The sequence below is a fragment of the Pinus tabuliformis genome, chromosome X, assembly GCF_031772625.1.
Source record: "Pinus tabuliformis cultivar Carrire ecotype Pingquan chromosome X, CPIR1, whole genome shotgun sequence".
Lineage (NCBI taxonomy): Eukaryota > Viridiplantae > Streptophyta > Pinopsida > Pinales > Pinaceae > Pinus > Pinus tabuliformis.
The window spans coordinates 1,624,152,498-1,624,176,775 of record NC_142308.1 but is presented as its reverse complement, the minus strand read 5'-3'; the positions used below and the strand labels follow the sequence as shown (position 1 = coordinate 1,624,176,775).

Sequence of the window (24,278 nt, the reverse complement as noted above, 5' to 3'; positions counted from 1 at the left end):
GTTTGGGCTTAAAAATCTCATCAAACCGCACTGCAGACCTCGGTATTAGTGTAGTCCTACTGATGCTCAGACTTGTCTAAAATTACAGTGGATCGATCTCATACTGTAGTGACTCGGACCTTTTGAAGTGCCTCATTTTAGTGGCTCAGATCCAAAGTTGGATTTACTTGTGTGAGATTAGATAGCTCAGTCTTGGTAAAGACAACTCGAACTTACACACCCTCGGACTTGAAGCTCATGCTCCTTATTGCAGTACAGTGGCTCAAACTTCTTGACCAATATTACATTGCAGTGCTTCGGATTGCTATAGCTCATCCTCAGACTTGTACACCTTCGGACCTGTTATAGCTCGCGTTAGTGGAGTGATCTAGGGGCTGTCGAACACTACTGTCCTCAGATTGTGCAACAGTTTGGTTATACACCTTCATGTTGATTTGTGGTAGCATCAGATGTGCTCTAGCCATGAAAATTGGTGGAGAGCCTAAAGCACATGAGATCTCCAAGACCTAGAAATGGTTTGGGGCTATGTTACAGGAAATGTCGTACAGAGGTCCGTTTCTATACGGAAACTGGTACGAAACACAAAAACGCGTTTGGTACGGCCGTGAAATGAGTTTCCGGCCGTACTGCCACGTTTCTCTAAACGGAAATGTGCCCAGTACGGCTGGAAACGCGTTTCACGGCCGTATGACCCACGTTTCCTCATTAACTTGTGTTTTGTTTTTTTTTTTTGTTAATTTATTTTTAGGGTATGTTGGTGACTTCTAATTGCTTCTAGATGTGTGTCTAAAGTTATAAAAGTGAATTTTTGCCCAAGTGTTGATATGCAGTTCATCATGAAGTTTGAGGCATATGTAGTTCATGGTAATGTTAAATTCTTAAAGTAAAAGTGATATTCTCCTTTATTTTTCATTTTCATCATTTTACTTAAATTACCATGAAATGACTCAGGATGTTTGAGAGTGGTTTCGCCCTCATTGGATTTCATATGGAGAAAGTAGAATTTTAGATCTCACTCAAAATCCAACAAACTTATCTATTTTTCAGGATTTTAGGATTGGGGGGATTGCAATGTTTCCATTGGATTTTATCATGTACTAGGTTATGGAACTTGTATTTATTCAAGAGAACCAAGCCCTTTATGCAGGGGAAACTCCCAATAATCAAGATCATGTAGGGTACTAGGGTATGAAACTTGTATTTAATCAAGAGCACTAAGGTCGTTCGACTATGTAGGAGGAGACTCCCAATACAACAATGGTCCTTCTAAAGAATGGGATGTGGATGCAGAAAATCCTGATTTGGATCTCTTTCTTGCAGCCTTATAGTCTTTATTGTACTTGCAGCCTCATATATTAATATAAATAAACGCTGATTTTGAGATTTGGATATATAATAAAAGTTGCTTTTGGATATTCCGATATTTTTATTTTCATTATGTGATCATTCATGAGTACATGTGATGTAAATTAAATCTTAATGTTTAAGTGTAATAAATTATAATGTATCATTTATGCTTTATGATTGCATATATATATATATATATTTGCGTTTCTCCGTTTCCAAAATTTGGGGAGGTCGCGTTTCATATCGCTTCCCGTTATATATATATATTTGCGTTTCTCCGTTTCCAAAATTTGGGGAGGTCGCGTTTCATATCGCTTCCCGTTTCGGAAACTCGTTTCCCTGTTTCGTGCAACCTAGGTTTGGGGAAATTCCACTCGGTTAGAGAAATATTAAAATAATTAATATTTTTAATGGGTTAGTAAGTCTAAACTTAGGGAAATTAAAATATTAATGGGTATTAATATAAAACTGGGTGAGGATGTCCTAAATGACATGGATCAAGCCAAATCTAATCTTAGCCGTTGATTAGAGACTTAATCTTGGCCATTGAAGACTCAACAAGACAAGTATAAGAGGAGACTTGAGGGTTAGTTGGAGATGCACCAAGATTGATTAGTCAGTTCGATTTTCTGGAGCGGGGTTTGCTGAGAAAATTCGAACAAGTGATCTGAGTTGCAACGAGGGGCAGTGAGTACATAGCAAAGAGGCAGAGATAGTGCCAGAGGGCCAACGCAGTGATTGAGGAGGCTATGCAGAGCCAGCAGGAGCCACGCAGAAGGCCAAAGAGATTGCGCAAAGGCTAGCAGGGCTTGCGTGGGTGACGCAGAAGGCTAGAGAGCTGACGCAGAGAGGCAAAGGGCTGACGCCGGGGGTTCTAGAGCTATGTAGAGGCAAGTAGGGCTGACGCAGAGCCTTGGAGAAGTGCTGGAAGGATTTTCGTGGGGCAGACTTGCTAAATATCTGCTTCCGAAGAGAGGTATTACTGCCAGATAGAAATCTCTGTTGGGTGAGCCAGTTTGGCACCCTAGTTGTACTCAAGAAAGCTGCTTGATAATAAAACCCTTAGAACTGTTGCATCGATTTTCCCAAGTTGGGTTTTTCCGGGGACGATTGTCCTAAAATAACGGTGTCCCTTGTGTGTTTGTCTGTTATTTCAGTTGATGATCTGTATATGAGTTGAGGCTGCATTTGTGTTTATTGTCAATATTTATATGGTTAAATAACTTGTTAAGGAATAAACAAGTAGGTGAAATAAACCAGATAATGCAGGAAGAATTTCTGACGTATTAGACTTAGAAATTTCAACATGGTATCAGAGCATTGCAGGTCACAGGAGGACTGAAGGCACCAACGCAATCATAAGTATTTGCAGCAGTAGCAGCTTTCCCGAGAGATAGCGCTGCTCCTAAGTGGAAAGCAGCAAAGTAGGAGTGACGCAGAGGGCCTGTGTCATCACTTCGAGCCAGAGAGAGGGTCATCGTAGAGGTAGAGAGAGGGAAAAGAGGCTCACGAAGAGCCACATCATCCTACTCAGCCAGGTAGGCTTAACGCAGTTGGCCAATGGAGCAATTCAGTCTTGCCGAGATTATGTAGAGCTAAAAGGCTTAGTTTCTTCAGCTGCTGTGGGCAGATTGTGGATTGGGAAGTTGGTGGGGTGTTGTTTTTGTGGAAGCAGAACGGTACCTAACGAGACAGAATCAAGGTAGAGGGAGCCGTTGCCTTGAGGGATTTCTAGCCAAGAAATCCAGATTCAAGTTGCAGTTGCAAAGAGGATCAGAGAGGAGCGGATCGACAGTTGGTGGGAAGATTTCCAGCAGGGAAATCGAGACTTAGAGGGAGTCTAGGAGAGAACTTCCAGGAGGGAAGTCGAGACTCAGAGGGACGGACTAACAGGTTGGACGGGGTCTCCAACTTTGTCATCTGGAAGGCCAGGATCTTGTCTGTTCTGGATAGACATCGCATCAAGGGCTTCACCTTGAGAACCGTGGCTATCCCAGTCGACCCAGCTGATAATGAAAGGTATGAGGATGCAATGGCGAAGGCAAAGTGCATAATCCTTGATGGGGTCAAGGATCATGTAATACCGCATATTGTCGAGAAGAACACGACAAAGGAGATGTGGGATACCTTGACGACATTGTATCAGGGCACTTCCGTGTAGAGGAAGATGCTGTTGGAGAATCAACTGCGGTCGTATCAGATGCAGAAGGGGGAGTAGATAGATCTATACCTCAGCAGGTTGCAAGAGATTCGGGACCAACTTACTTCCATAGGGGCCACACCGGATCAGGAGTTCATGGTGAGGACCGCCCTGAATGCAGTCTCCGAGGATTGGGAGACATTTGTCCAAAGCATTTTGGGCAGAGCTGATCTTCCAGGATGGGAAGAGATGTGGGCAACTCTTCGCCAAGAAGAGATCAAACGGTTGACCAGGGCAAGAAGTAGCAACAAAGGAGGTCGAATCAAGAAAGAGTAGGAGGAGGATGCAGCTCTGGTATCTGCTAAACAACAGGGGAAGAGGAAGAAGAAGGGCTTCTCCAAGGTAAAGTGCTTCCATTGTGGGAGTTGGGTCATTATGCAACCCAGTGTCTTAGGAAGAAGAATAAGGGAGAGGCTTTTGACTCCAAGGCAGCTTCGGCTAAGGCAGAGAAAAAAGTCGAGACTGATGACGACTGTGCCATGAGTGCTCTAGAGAAGAGGTGGGGAGACACCGCGCTGTAGTCAGGAGGACTACAAAAGATGTTGTGGGGCAGGATCATTGAGGTACCCAAACTCGTGGATCATATCTGGTTACGGGAGCCCCGAATGATAGTAGCAGGATGATGGATGTCGGTAGAAGCAAGATACGGATGGAGCGACAAGGCAATGCTAGAGCGCAGAGGTCTATAGTAGCGCAGTGGAGGTTGCAGTAGTGCGATAGGCACAAAGGTGGTTGCAGCAGTGCAGAGAGGCATATAGGAGGTTGCAGCAGTGCGAGAGGCACAGAGGTGGTTGCAACAGTGCAGAGAGGCACATAGGAGGTTGCAGCAGTGCGAGAGGCACATAGGAGGTTGCAGCAGTGCGAGAGGCACAAAGGTGTTTGCAGCAATGCAGACGCAACAGAGAAAGCACCAGATAACAACAGAGGTAGCTTCAACATCAGGAGGCTTCTAGGCTGACAAGGATGTCAGTACTTAGGTAGATCAATTACTTACTTCTCAGTAACCGAGTTGCAGTGCAACAATGGCAGTGGTAGTGCTATGGGCAGCATGATGCAGCATGTTGAGAGGGAGCTGCAGTTCAGATGTAGCAGTGGCAGTGGCAGAGCCATGGGCAGTAGTACAGGACGCAGCAGTGCAGTGGATGTTGGGCAGTAGGCCAAGCATCAAGACAAGTACTGATGCGAAAGATTAGTGTGATGTTTCAGTGGTGGAGCATTACTAGAGCACATTCCTCTCTAAGAGGGAGTGTTGATTTGGGTAGCATCGGATGTGCTCTAACCATGAAAATTGGTGGAGAGGCTAAAGCACATGAGATCTCCAAGACTTGGAAATGGTTTGGGGAAATTCCACCCGGTTAGAGAAATATTAAAATAATTAATATTTGTAATGGGGTTCCTAAGTCTAAACATAGGAAAATTAAAATATTAATGGGTATTAATATAAAACTGGGTGAGAATGTTCTAAATGACATGGATCAAGCCAAATCTAATCTTAGCCGTTGATTAGAGACTTAATCCCCACCGTTGAAGACTCAAAAGGAAAAGTATAAGAGGAGGCTTGAGGGTCAGTTGGAGATACACCTAGATTGATCAGTCAGTTTGATTTTCTGGAGCGGGCTTTGCTGAGAAAATTCGAACAAGTGCTCTGAGTTGCAGCGAGGGGCAGCGAGTACATAGCAGAGAGGTAGAGATAGTGCCAGAGGGCCAACGCAGTGATTGAGGAGGCTACACAGAGCCAGCAGGAGCCATGCAGAAGGTCAGAGAGACTACACAGAGGCTAGCAGGGCCTGCATGGGTGACGTAGAAGGCTAGAGATCTAACGCAGAGAGGCAGAGTGCTGACGTATGGGGTTCTAGAGCTACGTAGAGGCTAGTAGGGCTGACGCAGGGGGTTCCAGAGCTACGCAGAGGCTAGTAGGGCTGACGCAGGGGGTTCCATAGCTACGCAGAGGCTAGTAGGGCTGACACAGGGGGTTCTAGAGCTACGCAGAGGCTAGTAGGGCTGACACAGAGCCTTGGAGAAGTGCTAGAAGGATTTTCGTGGGGCAGACTTGTTGAATATCTGCTTCCAAAGAGAGGTATTACTGCCAGATAGAAATCTCTGTTGGGTGAGCCAGTTTGGCACCCTAGTTGTACTCAAGAAAGCTGCTTAATAATAAAACCCTTAGAACTGCTGCACCGGTTTTCCCAAGTTGGGTTTTTTCGGGGACGATTATCCAAAAATATCTCTGTCCCTTGTGTGTTTGTCTATTATTTCAGTTGATGATCTTTATATGAGTTGAGACTGCATTTGTTTTTATTTTCAGTGTTTATATGGTTAAATAACTTGTTAAGGAATAAACAAGTAGGTGAAATCAGCTAGATAATGCAGGAAGAATTTTTGACGTGTTAGACTTAGAAATTTCAACACTTTGAACTTGTTATAGCTCGAGTTAGTGGAGTGATCTAGGGACTGTGGAGTAGTACTGTCGTCGGATTGTGCAGCGATTTGGGTTATACACCTTCGGACAAAACTTGGAAAGAAGTGCACACGATGATGACTATGGACTAAGAAGTGTAGCAGTGATGTCTATGGTGCGGTATGGTACATATTGGTGAAATGAAGCATTCTTGAACTAACAACTTCAGTAAATCTTGGTGCAACAATGTTTAAGTTGTCTTGAGATAATCTAGTGATTGAAGCAGTGGAAAAGTCATGGTGCAAACTTTGGTGCAATATTGATAAAGAAGTGGAGATGGTGCGGTATGGTGCAGATTGGTGAAATGAAGCATTCTTGAACTAACAACTTTAGTAAAGTAACAAGGAAGGATTGGTGTCCTTTGGGTAGGTGCCCATAAACACAAGGTTGGTGCCTTGGAGAAGATAGGGTCGATGCCCTAGAGGTCGGAGCCTCATTAAGTCCAAGTTGGTGCTTGGCAATAGGTTGGTGCCTAAATTTTGAAGGGTTGGAACCCTCACATCTTACTGTACTCTTTCATTTGATAAAAGAATTTTTATCCTCCTTCTCTCTATAATAAGATCATTCATTTCTCTGATTTTAATTGTGTAGAATCTAACTGGACATAATAACAATTGAAAAGAAATACTGATTCACTCCCCCCCTCAGTATTTACAACAAATATTGCATTAATTAACTTATCTCCAAGCATAAGCTTGGTTGAAAGATGATAGGACCACCTCTCTCGCCCAGCTTGCGAAGTCTAGACCCACACTTGTGGTTAACAAGGTGACCTTGCAGTTGTCGGAGCCATAGTCTCTGCAGCGTTGGAGGCATCAGGTGGTTAGAATTCTAGGGGAGGTATCGTTAATATAGCCTTTGCTAGCTTTCCCTGAGTTTCTTGCCACAACTTACACTTGAGACTAGCTTCAAAACAACTAAGAGAAATCATTTGGATAGACATCTAATTTAAAATTAACCAAGAGTTTTCATTTCACTTAGTTTTAGGTGTCGCATCTCATATAGGATAGTGTGCATCCTAAGCAACATCTGTTCATCTGGTGACTTGGTAGCTAATTTATATTTCGCAAGTGGTTTGAATCCATAAGGTACTGGTCTCTCAAATAATCTAATTAAATTGTGCTAATAATTAAACTTGCGAATCATCATTAACCAAGTTGCTAGGCCATTCAATTGTCTCTCGGACTAGTTGGTTCCCGACAAGTCTTTCATTCACACATTTCATATGGACTACCCCCCATAGCCCTTTGTAGGGAGACAGCTAGAACAAAGAGGGCAGGGATCAAAGTGACAGCCCCTGCCCTGAGTCGTTGTCGCATTCACCTGTACAATTTGGGCGACAACAAGCTGTATAGTACAAGTGGTTTCAAATACAATATTTTCAAAATGTTCCTAAAAGTCTAACTTTTGTAAAATATGCCTCAAATCCTAATTACTTTATAGACTAAGTTGCAGGAAACGTTGGAGAAGGGTTCGTTTCCGGCCGGAAACGAAACGGAAACGAGGAAACTCGTACCGTACAGCCTGGAAACACGTTTCCGGCCGTACTGACCCGTTTCTCGAGGAGGAAACGTGGCCAGTACGACCAGAAACACGTTTCCAAGCCGTACGGTGGAGTTTCGTCTTCTAACTTGACTCTTTCTTGTATTATTTTTTTATGTTTTCGCTTCTAATTTTTAGATGCCTCTCAAGTTATAAAAAAGAGGATTTTCTCAGTGGGGCAACCTAATGTTCAAGCCTATGGCCCTAGTGTTGATATGCAGTTCATGGTAATGTTAAATTCTTAAATTTTTCATTTTCATCCTTTTACTTAAATTTTTAACATTACCATGAAATGACTCAGGATGTTTGAGAGTGGTTTCGCCCTCATTGGATTCATATGGAGAAAGTAAATTTTAGATCTCACTCAAAATCCAGCAGACTTATCTGTTTTTTAGGATTTCAAGATTGGGGGGATTACATTGTTTCGATTGGATTTTGTCATGTACTAGGGTATGGAACTTGTATTTAATCAAGAGAACCAAGCCCTCTATGCAGGGGAGACTCCCAATAATTAAGAGCACGTAGGGTACTAGGGTATGGAACTTGTATTTAATCAAGAGCAGTAAGGTTGTTCGACTATGTAGGAGACTCCAAATCAAGCACAAGACAAGAAATTAGAAATTTCTCGTGGCTGATTTTTGATATTGCTATTTTCATTATGTGATCATTCATGAGTATATGTGATGTAAATTTAGAGACTTATAGTTTATGCATTGACAATTGACAATTTAATCATAATGTAATAAATTAAAATGTATCATATATGCTTTTTGATTGCACATATTTCTTAAATGTCCTAATATATATATATATATATATATATATATATATATATATATATTGCGTTTCCCCAATTCCAAAATTTGGGGAGGTTACGTGTTTCGTACCTGTGCCCGTTTCAGAAACTCGTACCTGTTTCCCCGTTTCGTGCAACTTAGTTTATAGAACATGCAAATTTAGCAAAAGGCATGTTGACTCATAGCTTCATCCGCTGCTTCCTTGATTGGATCTACCACCTACATGTTCAAATCTTCATTTTCCAGGTGCTGGTGCACTGTATTGTCTTCCAAGAGTTTCCAATGATCTGAATTCACTGATTGAGCCTAGTTGGAAGTTCCAGATTGCTCTTCTTTTATTAGATTCATGACCATGCTGTGAAGTGACATACATTCTGCTTCGACTATATTAGTTTGACATTCTTGTTGCATCAATGTCCCCATTATGGTTTGAATTTAGGAGGCTACTCTGGTGTTCTGCTCTTGAATTTTCTTCATAACTGTGTGAAGCGAGCTCCAACTTCCTTCAATTGTATCCTCGGGCCTCCTCAATGCTCATTTTATCTCTTGGAGTTCATGGCAGTCCATTTGGGAAGAATTGGACTTCAAACTGCAGAACTGAGCATAATGTACAATTAGACCAGTACTGGAAGTCCTAACAAGAAAGCTCAAATTTTGCAACAGCCAACAAGCAAACTAAATGTGGCCAAGCATAATTGTATCCTCGTGCCTTTTCAATGCTCATCTTATCTCTTGGAGTTTGTGGTAGTCCATTTGGGAACAGTTGGACTTCAAACTGCACAACTGCGTGTAATGAACATTTAAATCAGAACTGACAGACCTAACAAGAAGGTTCGAATCTTGCAACACCCCATAAGTAAACATAATGTGGCGAAAGATAATTTTGTCATCGTGCCAGCTCAATGCTTATCTTTTCTCTTGGAATTCATGGTAGTCCAAATGCTGACACATTTTTTTGCCCCACCATCGTCATTCTGTGTTATATACCATACCGCTAAAATTTTTTGTAAGTTGTTTTCTACATACATCATGCGCGGAAACATCCCACTGCCCGACACTCTGCACATCTCCAATCTCTGCATATACGTCTTTCCACACACCGCTTTCCGCACCCTTATACACTTAGTGATTTTTGTGTGTGCAGAAGAACTATATAACCCAATTCTCCACACACCTCTCCCCCTGCACATCCATTTGTTCCACACAATGCATCCTCTACACAGTTCAAGTTTCCACATACCCTTTTCTCTACACAAGCAACCTCCTGCACATATCAAATCTCGACACCTGATATGCCGTAGTGCCACTTCACCGCCTTTATTCCATACTTAGTGGAAATCATGCAGTTTGCTCCTTTGAGGCTAACTGAAAGCTCATTTAAGAAAGTTTGGTCCTCGAGGTAAAAATAGGTACTTGATATTGTATTACATGAAATACCTGGCAGCACACCTATTAAAGACTTGCCATAGGTTACTAACTTCCTGTTATCATTCTTGCATGGCCCGATGAAGGTGGTACATGAAATAGCATCCTACTAAATGCTACTGTAAAACGAGGATTTAAAGGCGAAGAGTTCCAACAAAACCTTTGCATGTTTACATATAAATGGTTTGGATTCATATGGATGCACATGAATATATATGTTTTTCTTTAAATTTGAATATTTTTATCTATTTTTGGTCTACTGCTTTTTTGGTCTGGTTTTTTTTACCAGTTTCGGTTTGTTTCTGACTGGTTCCTGGTCCTGGGGGTCTACTGGTTCAGTCTATAGTTCAGTTTTGTTAACATTTGTGTAGTGTACGGGCTTTATATGTTTCAATTATGCTAGATTTTTTATTATGTTCACCTAGTCATAGTTTAGTTCTGTTCTTTACATAATTAAATTTAAATTGCTGCTAAATAAGTTTTATGCAGCTTGCAGGGTGTGGGGAGAGTATCTCTACAATTAAACAAGTTTGGAGGGAGCATAATAAGTCTTACTCGCCAAATATTCTTTTTTTGAGAAAGCTAATCCAGTCCCTTTGTAAAACAAGGGCTTCTGCAGAAGCTTACCAGGCCCTGCAGGAGATGGTCAATGTTGTGTTAAAGGGAAAAGGTACTCTGCAAATATCAAAAAGTGGACGGTTCTGTGCATCAAAAATGGACATTCCACTTCCCATTAAACTTGATCACGACAATATGACAGAATCATTAATTCAGATGCATCCAACTGAAGCTCTAGAAGATTCTGCTGGTTTGTGCATTTCTCAAAGGGATGTCCTCTCATTTCCTTTATCATGTGAAAATGGAGAAACTGTTAAGATCAGAGGCCGGGATATCTTGAACCAGAGTCAGAAAGATAATGTTGATTCTGGGAGTCAGCTACAGCTTGTTTCTATGAATGAAACCAAGTTTGATAGCCAGTTACCAAATGATACCGGAAAAACCAATACCAATATCCAGGAATCAATAGAAACTACTGTAAATTTGTCTGTGGACATGGGGGAACCTACCAGTAAGATTAATGGTTGTGGTCCTAGCAAGCATGTATCTTATAATGAATGTCATTCATCTGCATGGAATGTCATGAATGAACAATCCCCATCTGGCCAATGTTGGTCTGATAGCAAAGATGAAGAAGCTGCATCAGAAGTTGGGGAGAGCAATGTGCTAAGTTTGAAGCAGATCAGTTGCATTCCATCTTTGACAGTCTTGAGATGGTCTTTCAATGATGTCATACAAGTTGCTGTCTCGACAAGGAGCTATGATTTGGCTGAGCGTCTGTTTTCACAGGTAATTTATATTTGTGTATATATGTTTTGTAATTTAGCTACTCATATATGAATTAGTATACAAAATTGTCCAATCTTGCCAGGCTATTTGTCAAACCTCTGAAAATTCTGTTTGTGTTGGTCTTCAATAATAACATATTTGATTATAATATTTACTATTTAGCATATGTGATTTGGATGCCTAACGATAGGGCTTCCATGACATGAATGTGATCCTTCTAGCATCCAATATAATCGCTCTAGCCTTCACATCCTTAAGATTGTGTTCAGCTGCTTGTGTAGGATTCAAAGGAACTTGGATCTCTTCTTCTGCAAGTTCCCATAGGCTATTTTCCATCATAACAATGGTGATCCTCTTCTTCCATGGAATGAATTTTGCAGTCTCCTCCAACCTGTCTTTAAATCTCATGCTAGCTGATGCCATTTCACCAAATCGATTTTAGCCACAAAATTCTCGTTGCAAAATAAAAAAATAACTTGCTGCTGTAAAACCCTTGTGCCATATGATCTCCCCCACAGAGTTTCTAGTGCTCTGATTCCATGTTAAATCTCTACTACCAGATCTGATTTATTTATGCCTTGACAATTCTTTTATACTTAGAAACCATTTACTCAATAAAATCTGAAAATTGCTGGAAAAATAAAATCACTGGTTGTTGATCTATCACTAATTGCCCTCAAAGGAGTGATTGCTGGGGACTGGGTTATTGATGCTTCACACTCTCACTGTGGAAGGGTTTAATCTTTTACCATATATTTGGAACTGCAAGTGTGCCAAGAGTTCTGGGAGTTTGTATGTGGTACTTGGTGACATTTCCTGTACAATGATTTTTGTTGGAATGCTGATTCAGTTGCTCCTCGTCATTTCTGTGAAGTGTGGCATTGCATTTAAATTGTTAACTTGTATATAATTTGGAAGATTTTTTGTGAAACTTGTTTTATCGGGGCCAAGTTCTCTGTTGTTCAGTTAAGGGTCTCTGGTACTCTCACTAGAAGAGATGCCAGAAATTGTGATCTCAACGATCAATCTAGTGTAAGGGCATTCTGTTTCCCCTTCAGGGAGATTCGAGTTCCTTTTCTTATTTGTATATAATATTCCAATATATTAATATAAGTAGCATTTTTTGAAACAAATTACCATAATCGCAACAATTCAACATTAGTAGTTTTTTTTTTCCCGGGGAAAATTTGCAATTTTCTATTAATTTGAGAAAATTACATGTTGTAGATGCCTAGGAGGCATATGCAGTAAGTTAGGCTGTGGCCTTCAAAAAATATGTCTGTACAAAAATTACCTGCAGGGGCTATACAGTAACTGTTCAGATAAAAAGATATATACAATATATATAGAGCATAGAGTGCTGATATGATCTGCAAAAATATGAACTGCAATTAGGGCCTATAGGCCCTCTGATATATCTGATCAATATATGGCCGGTGGTAGTATTGGAAGTGTTCTGCATCCCGCTGCTCTTGGATTAGCCATAAACCCCTGGGCTGGACCGTGGCCTCCTTGGATAAATGATTGGCAGTCTGATTGCATTCCCTGTAAATGTGGTGACAAGAAATATAATCAAAATGAGATTTTAAAAGCATGGCTTCATCCAATATATTCCTGAGAGAGTGCACATGACATGTAGATGTATTGTAGTTCAACATTAGTAGTTAATAAATGAATTGTTTCCTTTTTCATATCTTTGAGGATTTTGTGTGTAATATGAGCTTACTTGCTTTTATTTCAAGAGTAAATTCTCCATACCTAACCAATCCTAAATCTAAAACTGTGTATTTGTGCCTATATTTCTTTGCAGATGCATAGCCTTGGGTTGGAGCCATCACTCATAACATACAATAATTTCTTGAAATCTGTAGTTTTCGGGAGAGGAGTAATTCATGGCATGAAAGTGGTATGTTAATTCTATGGAAGGTTTTTTGGATTGAGAATTGAATGATTAAGATGCATGTCTAGGGAATGCATGTAAATTTACAAAACAAGCGCAGGCACAATCACAAAAATAATGAAGGCACAGACTGTATGGAGGAAAAATTACATCAATAATTTTTGGTACACGCTACAATTACAAACTAGAATTGCTTCATCTCCACCTTCCCTGTTCATAGACTTATAATACAGATTCATCGTGTAAATTTATATGTTACTTTTTGGCGCATTGCATGGCTCACTTATATGATACACGCCCCATGTGACACCTATTCACATATATACTGGGTCCACAACAAATATTGAGCTTTTAAATATTTAAACTTGGAATAAAGTCCATGGAATCAAAGTTCAAACATCATTACCTTGTGTGTTGATATTTTTCAACACTCCCCTTTGCGACATAATAATTTTGCAGCTTTCCCCTTTAATTTTTCCTCCAATAAGCATTCAATAGTGTTACTGAAATCATATTGCTATTGCATGGCATTCCTTTTCTACTATTTGATGAACCATACCTTCTTCACTGTTTTAGCCGTCGGGTTTTATAGAACCTTACCATCTATTGCATTGTTTGCTTGACCAGTCTCAATAACTGCCAGTTTGAATGGAAAATTCTTGTTAAGAAATCTAGGGCAGTAGTCTAAAGATGATTTCTCTTGTAATGATAACTGCTTGTGAAGACTTTTTACTTTTCTTAGTTAGGTTCTTCTTTAGCTTTGATTAATATTGTGTTCTTTTCATCAAACAGCTACCAAAAACATAAAGAACAATGAGACAAGCTAAGGCCAAAACCTCTCCAACTGAGAGGAAAACCCACAAGAATTCTTCTCTTCTTATAGGCCTTCAATTGACGAATTCCAAGACCCAGACCCTTGACCAAGACTCCTCCAAGACCAAGTCAACCATTGCCTTTACCTTGCCAAGAATCAACCTTCCCTTAATACTGCTGCAACTTCTTCTTCATCCTCAACTTTGGCCCTGCAACACTAGACTGTGATTTTTCCATTCCTGCAATTCTTGGCCTCCTGCAACTTTCTGCAACATTCACATGTGTGATGAGATTAGGGCAATTATAGCCCTTCTTCTCCTTCACTTGCCTTGAGCTGATCTCCTTGTAACTTTGGCTTGCAAGAGGGATCTTTTTCTTACCTTGTTTCGACCTTCTTGAGGTGAATGTACTTCTGTTAAAATTGGCAACTAGGGCCAACTCCATGTGGGTCATCTTATTAATGGCAGCTGATACTTTTCTTGGATCCCTCTCATCGAGAGGTGTAGGATTGACCTAAAGATCATCCGATTTTGATAAGTATTCATGGAGATATGAATTTATTTGTGTTATGGGACAATTCGTCAAGGTCGGCCAACAACCAAATAACCCCCTCTTGTGCTCAACGTTTTAGTGTAGAAGGAGGTTTCATGCTAGCCATTTAGACACACCGTTAAGATCTCTCCTCTCCAGTGAAACAGGAATCGACGATTTTGCCGATTAATCGCGATTCCCACTCGGCTCGGCCACGAAACGATCAGAGCCGAATCTTCCTGAGTCAAATCGCGTTGACCGAGTTTGACTCGTGGTCAACGCAATTTTGACTCGCGCGTCTGCCGATTATTCCGACTCTGCGTTTTTTTCCGAGTCCCGCCAAAATTTTTATCGGGTTCTGGGTTTCTGTTTGTGGCGTTTATCACTTTATCGAGCTGTTTCATGATTCATACTCCCGCGTCCAGCGTCCAGACACCGCACAGTGGACACCGCCGTAGAGCCTCGGAGCTGCATTCAACGCCGCATTGTTGAGAATCGATAAATCGTATACCTTCGTGAGCCTTCGGGTAACTCCTCTCTCTATATAATATACATATAATGATGAATCGTGTGCAGCCGCCAACGTGATCAGGTGATGCGAATCGCGATACAGTAGACTCGCAGAGAAGAACAGATGCAACTACTTTCTAATCCTGTAATATAGTAATTAAACCTTGATCCTCCTTTATTTCTTCCGTCACTAATGAGCTTTGTTTTGGAGTGATACGATATTATTAATATCGATCACAATCATAAGTTTCAGACCTCTTTTGAATGAATATTGCTGCTTGCAGACTTCGGAATCCGGATAGATATTATCTCTGCCATAGAAAGTCTCCATCCTCCTTTTCAACACAAGAGACATGATACATCCCTTAGCTGTGCCTTGGTTCTGATTCTAAATTTCGGCTTCTTTTGAGGCTCTATAATATTTACAGGATCATTCTAGAATCTAAACTCGACCTAACAGATCTCAAAGTTCCTTTGCTTAACTATGTTATAAAACTTTTCCTTCTTCCCTGCCTCTTGAAGTAACTTACCTCTTTATCATAGTTCTGAAACAAGTATCATCGCCCTCATTCAACATTTCAAAAGAAACTTGGACCTGCTTTAGGATGCGCAACAAAATTTGTCCTTAAACTCAAAGATAATTGTCCATTATCTTGCCCAGAATTATCCTTGCAAACTTCACTAGAGATGTAGCTTCAACTAGTGTTCTTCATTGTAGCTACCATAAGAGTGCCTTCAAGAAAAGTGCCAACAATTTGTGATCTTCAAGGCTGCCACTGCAGTAGAGTCACCGTAGGTCTTGTTTGTACAGGAACTGAATGTTTTTAGAGCTTAGTGAAAATATACTTTCATAGTTTGTAACTTTGTTCAAGGATGATAAACAGTGAACACCCTATTTCAAGGTCTGCTGAGTCTAGAGTCTAGACTCTATACTAAAGTATATACTTATACTATATAGAAAGCCTGATCCATTTCCATCCAGAAACTTTTAAGAACTGAGTTATCCTTTTCTATAGTGCCACTAAAATTCAAGCCATCGCCATTGATCCTCAAGTCACACTGCCGCTGTTATGACTGTTCTCAACCAGCAAAACTTAAAAGGCAGTACTGCACTTTGGCCTTTCAGCATGACATGGCACTTTCTTGGTGTGCTTTTGTGCCAATTTTTAGAGCTCTGTTGTGCTCCATTGAATAAAACCAGGGTTCTGCTGCCTGCATGTTTTCTGGTTTTATTGAAAGGCAACATTTCTATATGTTCACTAACATCTGTCTTCATTTAATTTTTTAAATTTCTAGCATATTTTAAATTTTTGGATCATTTTTAAATTTGATTTTTTGTTGTCTTTCACAGGAGCCACAAATTAAATAGAAGCCAGACTTCAAATCTTAATAGAAGCCACAAATTAAACACAAGTTCAAAGCAACAACAATGCCGAGAGAGTGGGACTTTGCTTGGGCTTATTGTGACAAGATTCCCGGAAAATCCATGCTCCTTTGTAAATTTTGCAAAAAGGAATGTAGTGGAGGCATTTATAGATTCAAGTTCCACCTTGCACAAATACCTGGCCATGATATAGGTCTTTGCGGCAAGGTTGACGACAATCTCAAATACCAAGCAGCCTTGGCCCTTGATATGTTAGAGCAACATAATGCCAAGAAAGCAAAGCAAAATGCTGAAATAGGAACTATTGGAGTTGATACTTTTTCTGCCACTAGCCCCATGTCACCTCAATCTGTTGAATCCTCAATGCCGTTCCCAAGTTTTCCACACATGCCTCCAAGGCCAAGTCAAACTCAAAGCCATGCGAGTCCTTCAACTCCTTCCTTCAACACTGGAGGTGGAAACATAAACACCTTTTTTGCTCCTCGCACAAAACCTGGTTCCCAACCTAACTTGGATGACACTGGTTGGAAAAAAAATATCTATAGTCAGGCAAGGAAGGCCATTGCTAACTTTTGGTACTATTCTGACATACCTTTCCACTGTGCCAGAAGTCCTTATTGGCAAGCTATGATTGATGCAATTGCTGTTGCAGGTCCAGGGTTCAAAGCCCCTACATCAGAGAGCCTTAGGACAAATATGTTGTTAGAGAGTGTTGAAGATGTCATGCTTGTGCTAGCTGAGTTTCGTTCATCATGGGTAGAAACAGGGTGTACCATCATGAGTGATGGATGGAAAGATCAGAGGAATAGAACTTTAATAAATTTCCTTGTATCTTGTCCCGCAGGCACAATGTTTCTCAAATCAGTGGATGCTTCAGACAAGGTTAAGACTGCCCAACTTATCTGTGAAATGATGGAGGAAGTCGTTCAAGAAGTGGGAGAAGAACATGTTGTACATATTGTCACCGATAATGCAGCGAATTATATGGCTGCTGGTAGACTTTTTGAGATGAGGCACCCCACTATTTTTTGGACCTCTTGTGCTGCCCATTGCATGGATTTAATGCTTGAGGACATTAGTAAGCTTCATTGGATACATGAGGTTGTGGAGAAGGCAAAATCCATAACCAAATACCTATACAACCACACTATTGTCCTAAACACTATGAGAATATACACTGAAGGTAAAGAAATTGTTCGACCTGCAGTGACTAGATTTGCAACAAATTTCATATCTTTGCAATCTGTGGTTGAGCAAAAGATAAATCTGAAGAGGATGTTCTTGGGACCTGAGTGGATGGGATCTAAACATTCCAAGACCCCTGAAGGCATCGAAATTGCTGCACTTGTGTTTAATGATGGCTTCTAGAAAGATGCCGAAGAGATTATTGCTGTGACGGAGTCCCTTGTTAGAGTTCTCAGGTACTTCAAGTCTTTTAACTTTTTCATTTTTTAAATTTCATTTTTCTTTTTATTTACAATGTTTCATATTTCTTTAAATTTGAATGCTTGAACTTTCAGGATGGTTGATGGTGACAAACCCGCTATGGGTTACATTTATGAGGCGATGGATCTCACAAAGGAGGCCATCAAAAGAAGATATGGGGATGATGAGACAAAGTATATGCCTCTTTGGGACATTATAGATGCACGTTGGGATAGGCAATTGCATTCCCCCTTACATGCTGCTGGGTACTTCTTAAACCCACAATATTTTTATGATAAAGAGCAAATTTAATGAGGATGGGGAGGTTGGCAGAGGAATTATGACATGCGTGGAAAGGTGCTTCCCTGATCCAGAACAACAAAGTCGTGTCTTTTCCCAACTACAAGATTATAGGGCACTGTTGACCACTACCGGTCAACTGCCCATAGCAGTACACCCCCTTTTCTTTTCAAAAAGGGTAGCGCTTGATCGACATGTCCGTGCCATTCTACAGTCATCCACAGCTTGATCAATTTATGTTGTAAACCCAGTCTGCATGTATAAATTTTAAATAATCTTAGCAGATATGAGTCATGTATGTAAATTGCCTAGGTGGACCTAATTTTCTAAGGGATAATCTACGTTCCGGAAGGTTTTTCGTCTCACCGATCCATGATCGGTAGAGTTTTCCTTCAACCTAACCCCAAAGCCGGAATGGATTTTGTCATTAGAATCTTAGGAGAATCCTAGTGTGTTAATCTGCTAGATTATAGTTGTGTCGCAGAACTGGGTGGTTTATGAGGGTCTATGTCAAAGGGGTTTTCCCCCTTTGGGATGTAAAGTTGTAAAAGTCATGATGTAAAGTGTCTTGAGGGTTAAGAAATGTTTTAATCCCCTCATAAGTCCTAAGTCCTAGGTCCTAGGTGATTTTTCCAAAAGCTAAGTTTGAGGATCCATTTAAAATAAATTTAAAAAATTAAAAAATAAAAAATAAAAATAAAAAAATAATAAAAATATATATATATATATATATATATATATATATAGTAAAAAACCTAAAAATAATAAAATAATAATACTTTGAGTAAATAATTTTTTTAATACATTAAAAAATTCGACGGATGAGATTAAGAGATATCTTGATCCTCATCGAGGGTCGAGATCATTTTGGCATGGATCACTCGAACTAGCTGTTGGGAATTTTTCCTTTAAATAGGGTGCTCGGGGTCATTTGAGATCATTCGATCTTGGAGTCTTGTGCTGAAGAAGCTCTCTTGTAAACTTTTTCTGGTGCTAATAAAGAAAGACTTTGGGGTTAAAATCTTGCTAGTGTTACTCTCTGGAAGTGCTGTGAGCTATTTTATTTTCTGCATATTTTGATTTTCAGCCATTAGTAACAGCTTATTATAGAGTATTGTTGAGCACAGGTATCTTGTTCACTTGCTAGGGTTTGAATGGTATTAGGTTTTCTGAAGTAATGGCAGGTATCTCCATTGCTTTTTGAGATCTAGTATTATTTTTTCTCTTTATTGATGGTTGAAGTGAGCTGTGCAGGAAACCCTTATTGAAGAAGATCAGCGGGAGTTTGGGGAAGTTCTCGGCTGAACCAGCCAACTCCTGCAAGCATTTTATTGCAGAGCCCAGCTAGTTTTGATCCTGGGTTAATCATTTAGTTTGTTTTTTGATTTGCATGAGAGATTTCCTAAGTATTTTCATAGTAAATCTGAAGTTCTAAAATATTATTGATGATAACTGACAAATCTGGCTGTTGTAGAGCTATAATTTTGAAATTTTGGACCGGTTTGTAGGGTTTCATTTTAAATCTTTGCATATACTTTCCGGATTTTTGTTTTCCATTTGCAGGTCTGAGATAAAATTCTGGTGGAAAATTGAGTTTTGCAGGGTTGCTGTCTCGCTGTCCAAGGGTTTTTAGATTTGGAAATTTTTTTACATCGGTTTCATTAATAATCAGTTTCTGGGGTTTGAGCATTTTTTCCGAGGATTTCAAAGTCGTTTTTCTTAATCCCCTGGCTATCCAATCTGCAAACCTGCGTGATCTTTCTTTTTCTTACACGCTGCTGCTACATCCATCCTGTCCGCAGTCAAGAAACCTGTACATCAAAACGCATATAAGGGCCAGCGTGTATCCTCCGCCATTTGGTATCAGACGTTCCAGTTCCAGCAACAAATGATTTTTTTTGAGGTAAATATAATGTGCGTAAGTGCTGGTTCCATTGGCGTCTGACTTCATTCACGGGCCAGGTAAATTTTATAACTAAGTCTGCCTGCGTTTTTGGTTTCAGACTTTGGTTTTTTTTTTTAAATCTTTAGCGCAGGTCCAGTTTTCATTGTCGTTTTATTTCATATGCGTGTCCATTGCCTTCTTCCACGCACTCACTCCCCTCTCCGTCCGTCACTACTGCAAAACCGCTCGAGCTACTATTCCATACTGTTCGCTTCCCTCATTGCCAGCCCTTCACGCAGCAAATTCGTCCAACCAGCAGCACGCCTCTCCCTTAGCACCATTACGCAACATCCCTTGTGTGGCTGCGCTGCGCAAATCCCACCGTCAAAACCCTGCAAACAACAAGAGAGGCGTAAATCTTCCGATTCCACCTGCGTCCAGCTCACCCGCAGCCTATTTCGCTCAGTTTTCGCTATCGCCGTCAAGAAGTCTCCGGACCTGCACGCACCACTCACGCAGATAGTTAAATCGATTTTTCATATACGTGTCAGAACTTAGGGTAAATACAAATTTTAGAATTAATTTTTTTGGGTTTTGCCTTAGTTTTTCGTATGGTTTCCTTTATGAAGTTAAGCGTATAGTTTCCATTATGAATTGCGTTGAGTTAAAGAAAAGAAAAGGGAATAATAAAAATAAAATTCGATTTTTATTTAGTTTTTTTCTTTGTTTTAGATTAATTCAAATTTAGCATTGTTTTAACTTTTTTTTTAAAATATATATATATATATAAATTTTGATTTTGACTTTAGTTTTAGATTTAGATTTAGATTCTAAGTTATTTTGTTTAGTCTTTCATTTAAAAATATAACAATAAAAAATCATAAAAATTATAAAATTATAAAGAGTTTCTTTTCTCTTAGTTTAGATTTTAATATTTAGATTTTTGATTTAGAGTTTCATTTAGTCTTTAGTTTTGTTTTATTTGAAAAACATAAAATATTTCGGGAATATTTTGCCAGCTTCAGTCTTGGCTCGGGGATTTATCACATTTTATTTTTTCTGCTGAGATTAAAATGTTGATGTGGAATAAATGTTTATCATTTTGATGAGATTTAGTATGCTTGAATGATCATGAGTGTGATATCTGGTTAACGTTTAAAATTTCGTGGTTGTGTATCGAACTTTATCTTTCGAAGTTTTTTGCTGGAGTATCATTTAAGCATTTTCTCGCATTAGAAATAATTTTTTTTTTTGGAGTTATTTGATGATAAATGACTGCTCCATATGGTTTATATTTCTGCAGCACCTGATAATAAATCGTTTAAACATTAACTCCACAAGGCACTGGTCTGTTAACTCAATAAAATCTATTTAGTGCTTGCTCCTTCGTGTCTCCCAACCCAACTGGTTCACAGTTGGTTTTCATCATTTCGTAGGGTCTACCCCCCTTAGCCGCGGGAGACAGACTTAAACAGAGAGATCGGGGATCAGGGTGACAGCCCTCGGTCTGAGCGTTGTCGTGACAATCTGTGGGACAACAAGGCACCATCTAAATTGTTTGCCTATACCAGTGCTATAAGACAAAGGTCTAAGATGTTGCCAGGTACCCAGCTTGAAGGCTTCATCAATTCATTAAATTTGTTTAAACTTTATTTTGTATGTTAAATGTTTTATTAAATTTTATTTTCTTTTTAAGTTTTTACTATTTGCTAATTTAGTACTTCTAGTCTTCTACTCACAAACCCTTACCACTTGCTAGGTCTTTGGTGGCAAAACTTTAGTAGTGATACGCCAGATTTGAAGAGATTTGCCATTCGAATCTTAAACCAAGCATGCAGCGCTTCAGGTTGTGAACGCAACTGGAGCATGTTTGAGAAAATACATTCTAAGAAGCGCAACCGATTGACACAAAAACGCTTGAATGACCTTGTGTTTGTCCATTACAATCTACGACTTCGCAACAAACAAATACAAGGTGAGATTCGAGAGCTTGAATTTGAAGGTTTCATAATCTATTTCGTACTTTAAAGTTTAAAGTTCAAACTTCAAACTTCAAAGTGAAATTTTAATTCACATTTCAATGTCTCATGATAATGACAGGTATGGATCATTCACTAATCGACCTTGAAGAGATAGATTTGCAAGCTACAAATGCGGCAGACTGGATTCAATTAGATGAGCCTCCTCTTTTAAGCCTTCATGACTTTGAGAACTTTGAGAGTCAAGCAAGCGAAGGAGTGGAAAGAATCGCTTCTAGTTCTCACTCTTAAGAGTCTTAGACTCTTAGTTGTTGATTTTTTTCTGATTAGTATGCAGTTTTTAACTTTTTTGTAAACTTTTAGAAGCATATGCTTCTAAGGACTCAAGACTCGGTGCTTTGGATCATGTGTGGACTCATAACATATATGAGATACTTATTTATTCATGATATTTTGGACATCTATTGATATTATGCATTGTTTGGACATGCCTTTACCCAATATTAATGAAAAATGGTTTTTTTAATTCAATATATGTGTATATTTTTATTTAATGAATTCAACGATTTTTTGCCGATTTTTTCCCGATCCGATTAAAACTCTTCGCTCTTTTGCCTTGCCGATTTATTGCCGATTCTGAGTCTGGTAACATTGCTCCTCTCCACTCGTCTGGGTTTTGGTGGAAGGAGACATCACCAAGAATCTACGCTGCCCTAATGCAAAGATGCTCTACGCTAAGGCTGTCATGGTAAAGAAGGCCTAAAACGCAGACATGAAGACGATGAGGATGCCCTAGCTAATACGCTGTCCAGAGAAGCCTAGCTGCAGTCATGAAGGAGATCTGGCCACAGTAAAGAGGCTCAAATACGCTACTCAAACCTGCCCTAATATGCTGCCTAAAGGATGCCCTAAACCGCAGTCAAATGAGGCTTCTTAGCTGCAGCAAAGAAGGGAGATCTACCCACTGTTTAGGGGAACTTCTACACGCAGCAAGGCAGCCCTAATCTGCAGATCTAAGGAGCCCTATACGCAACCAAGTGGAGGCCCTAATCCGCAGCAAAGAGGGAGCCCTATATGCAGCCAAGTGGAGGCCCTAATCTGCAGTTAGGAAAGGTCCTAATACGCTGTCCAAGAGAAAATCATACGCAGTCCAGAAGGAGCCTTAATATGCTGTTAACGTAGGCCCTAATACGCTGCCTGAAATAGCCCTTATCCGCAGTCCTAAGGGAGCACTCATTCACTGTCAATAAAGTCCTAATTCAGCAACAATCGCAACAATGTTTGCTGTAGGTGACTGAGTGTTAAAGGAAGCTGATATAGACATTAAGCCACAGTTATACAGTGAAGGAAAGTGTTGAAGTCTGCTCCTTTGTGTTGCTGCGTTAATTTACTTCAGAGTTGCTATGTGCTAGGCCATAGGCCATAGCATCATAGCAAGGGTTTCTTAATGACTGCGTGGAGGGTTGTTAAATGCTACAGCTAGGCCGAGTTTGAAGAAAGAAGGACGCAGGATTGTGTGGGCAGTTTTAAGGTAAGGAAAAAAAGCTGATTTGGTTGGCTGTAGGTGACAGCTAGTGCATCAACATGATGATATAATGCAGCAACATGATGATATGGTGCAACAACATGATGTGTGCAACATGATGATCAGGATGCAACATGGAGTGAGAAGCAGCAGGATGATGAGGTATTGCATCATGCATTTGGATGCAGCTTAGTGCAATGAAGAGCTCAGCATGGTGCAACATGAGGAGATGCAGTACAGTGATGGGTACAATCATGATTAGCGAAGCATGATGAAATGCAACATAGTGATGATGAGTGCAGCATGGTACAACACGGTGAAGTGCAGCATGATGACGAGATGCAGCACAATGATAGGTGAAGGAGTCACCTTGGAGAATCAGTTGAAGCAGCATGTCTTCAACTGATCTCATGTATCATCATCCTAGGAGATGATCTATGCTCTGATCTAGATAAGTCAAAGTGATGACTTTTGTTGTAAATGTACTATCTCTCTCTCTCTGCTGAACTATTGAAGAACATATAAGAAGAATTGATCAAGGGTTTCCCCACATTGGGGTTTGTCCCTGGCTAGCGCCACATCTTGTGTCCTCTTGTCTTGGCTTGTCTTCTGCGATTTATGTTTATGTTCTATCTGCAGTTTACTTTAATGCTGATGTGATTGCTAATCTGGAAAAGGTATTGAGCTAACTATGAAAATTGAAATAAATTGCTCTAAGCATAGAACATACCTAAAATTAACAACTTTTGATCTGCTGCAGCGAATTGTGCCCTAGTCTCCTCGCATGTGTGAACAAGCGTAGCCCAAAACAGATCCAAGATTACTTCAATCCTTCTTCCTTCTTAACTTCCTCTTCTTTGCTTGATATGAGGCATCTTCTTTTCCCTTGCTCGAGCTTCTTGATGAGTGA

The 24,278-nt window shown here is 40.0% G+C and overlaps 1 protein-coding gene across 3 annotated transcripts in view; it reads left to right on the top strand.

Annotated features, from left to right (window-relative positions):
- Window positions 1–24,278, top strand: part of LOC149146258 (Tetratricopeptide repeat (TPR)-like superfamily protein) — a 381,927-nt gene that overhangs the window by 100,258 nt on the left and 257,391 nt on the right. For all 3 annotated transcript variants that reach the window (XM_089453142.1, XM_089453143.1, XM_089453144.1), the window contains 2 exons: window positions 10,259–11,116; window positions 12,927–13,022. In XM_089453142.1, coding sequence (XP_089309268.1) covers window positions 10,259–11,116; window positions 12,927–13,022 — 954 coding nt within the window. The remainder of the gene's footprint in view (window positions 1–10,258; window positions 11,117–12,926; window positions 13,023–24,278) is intronic.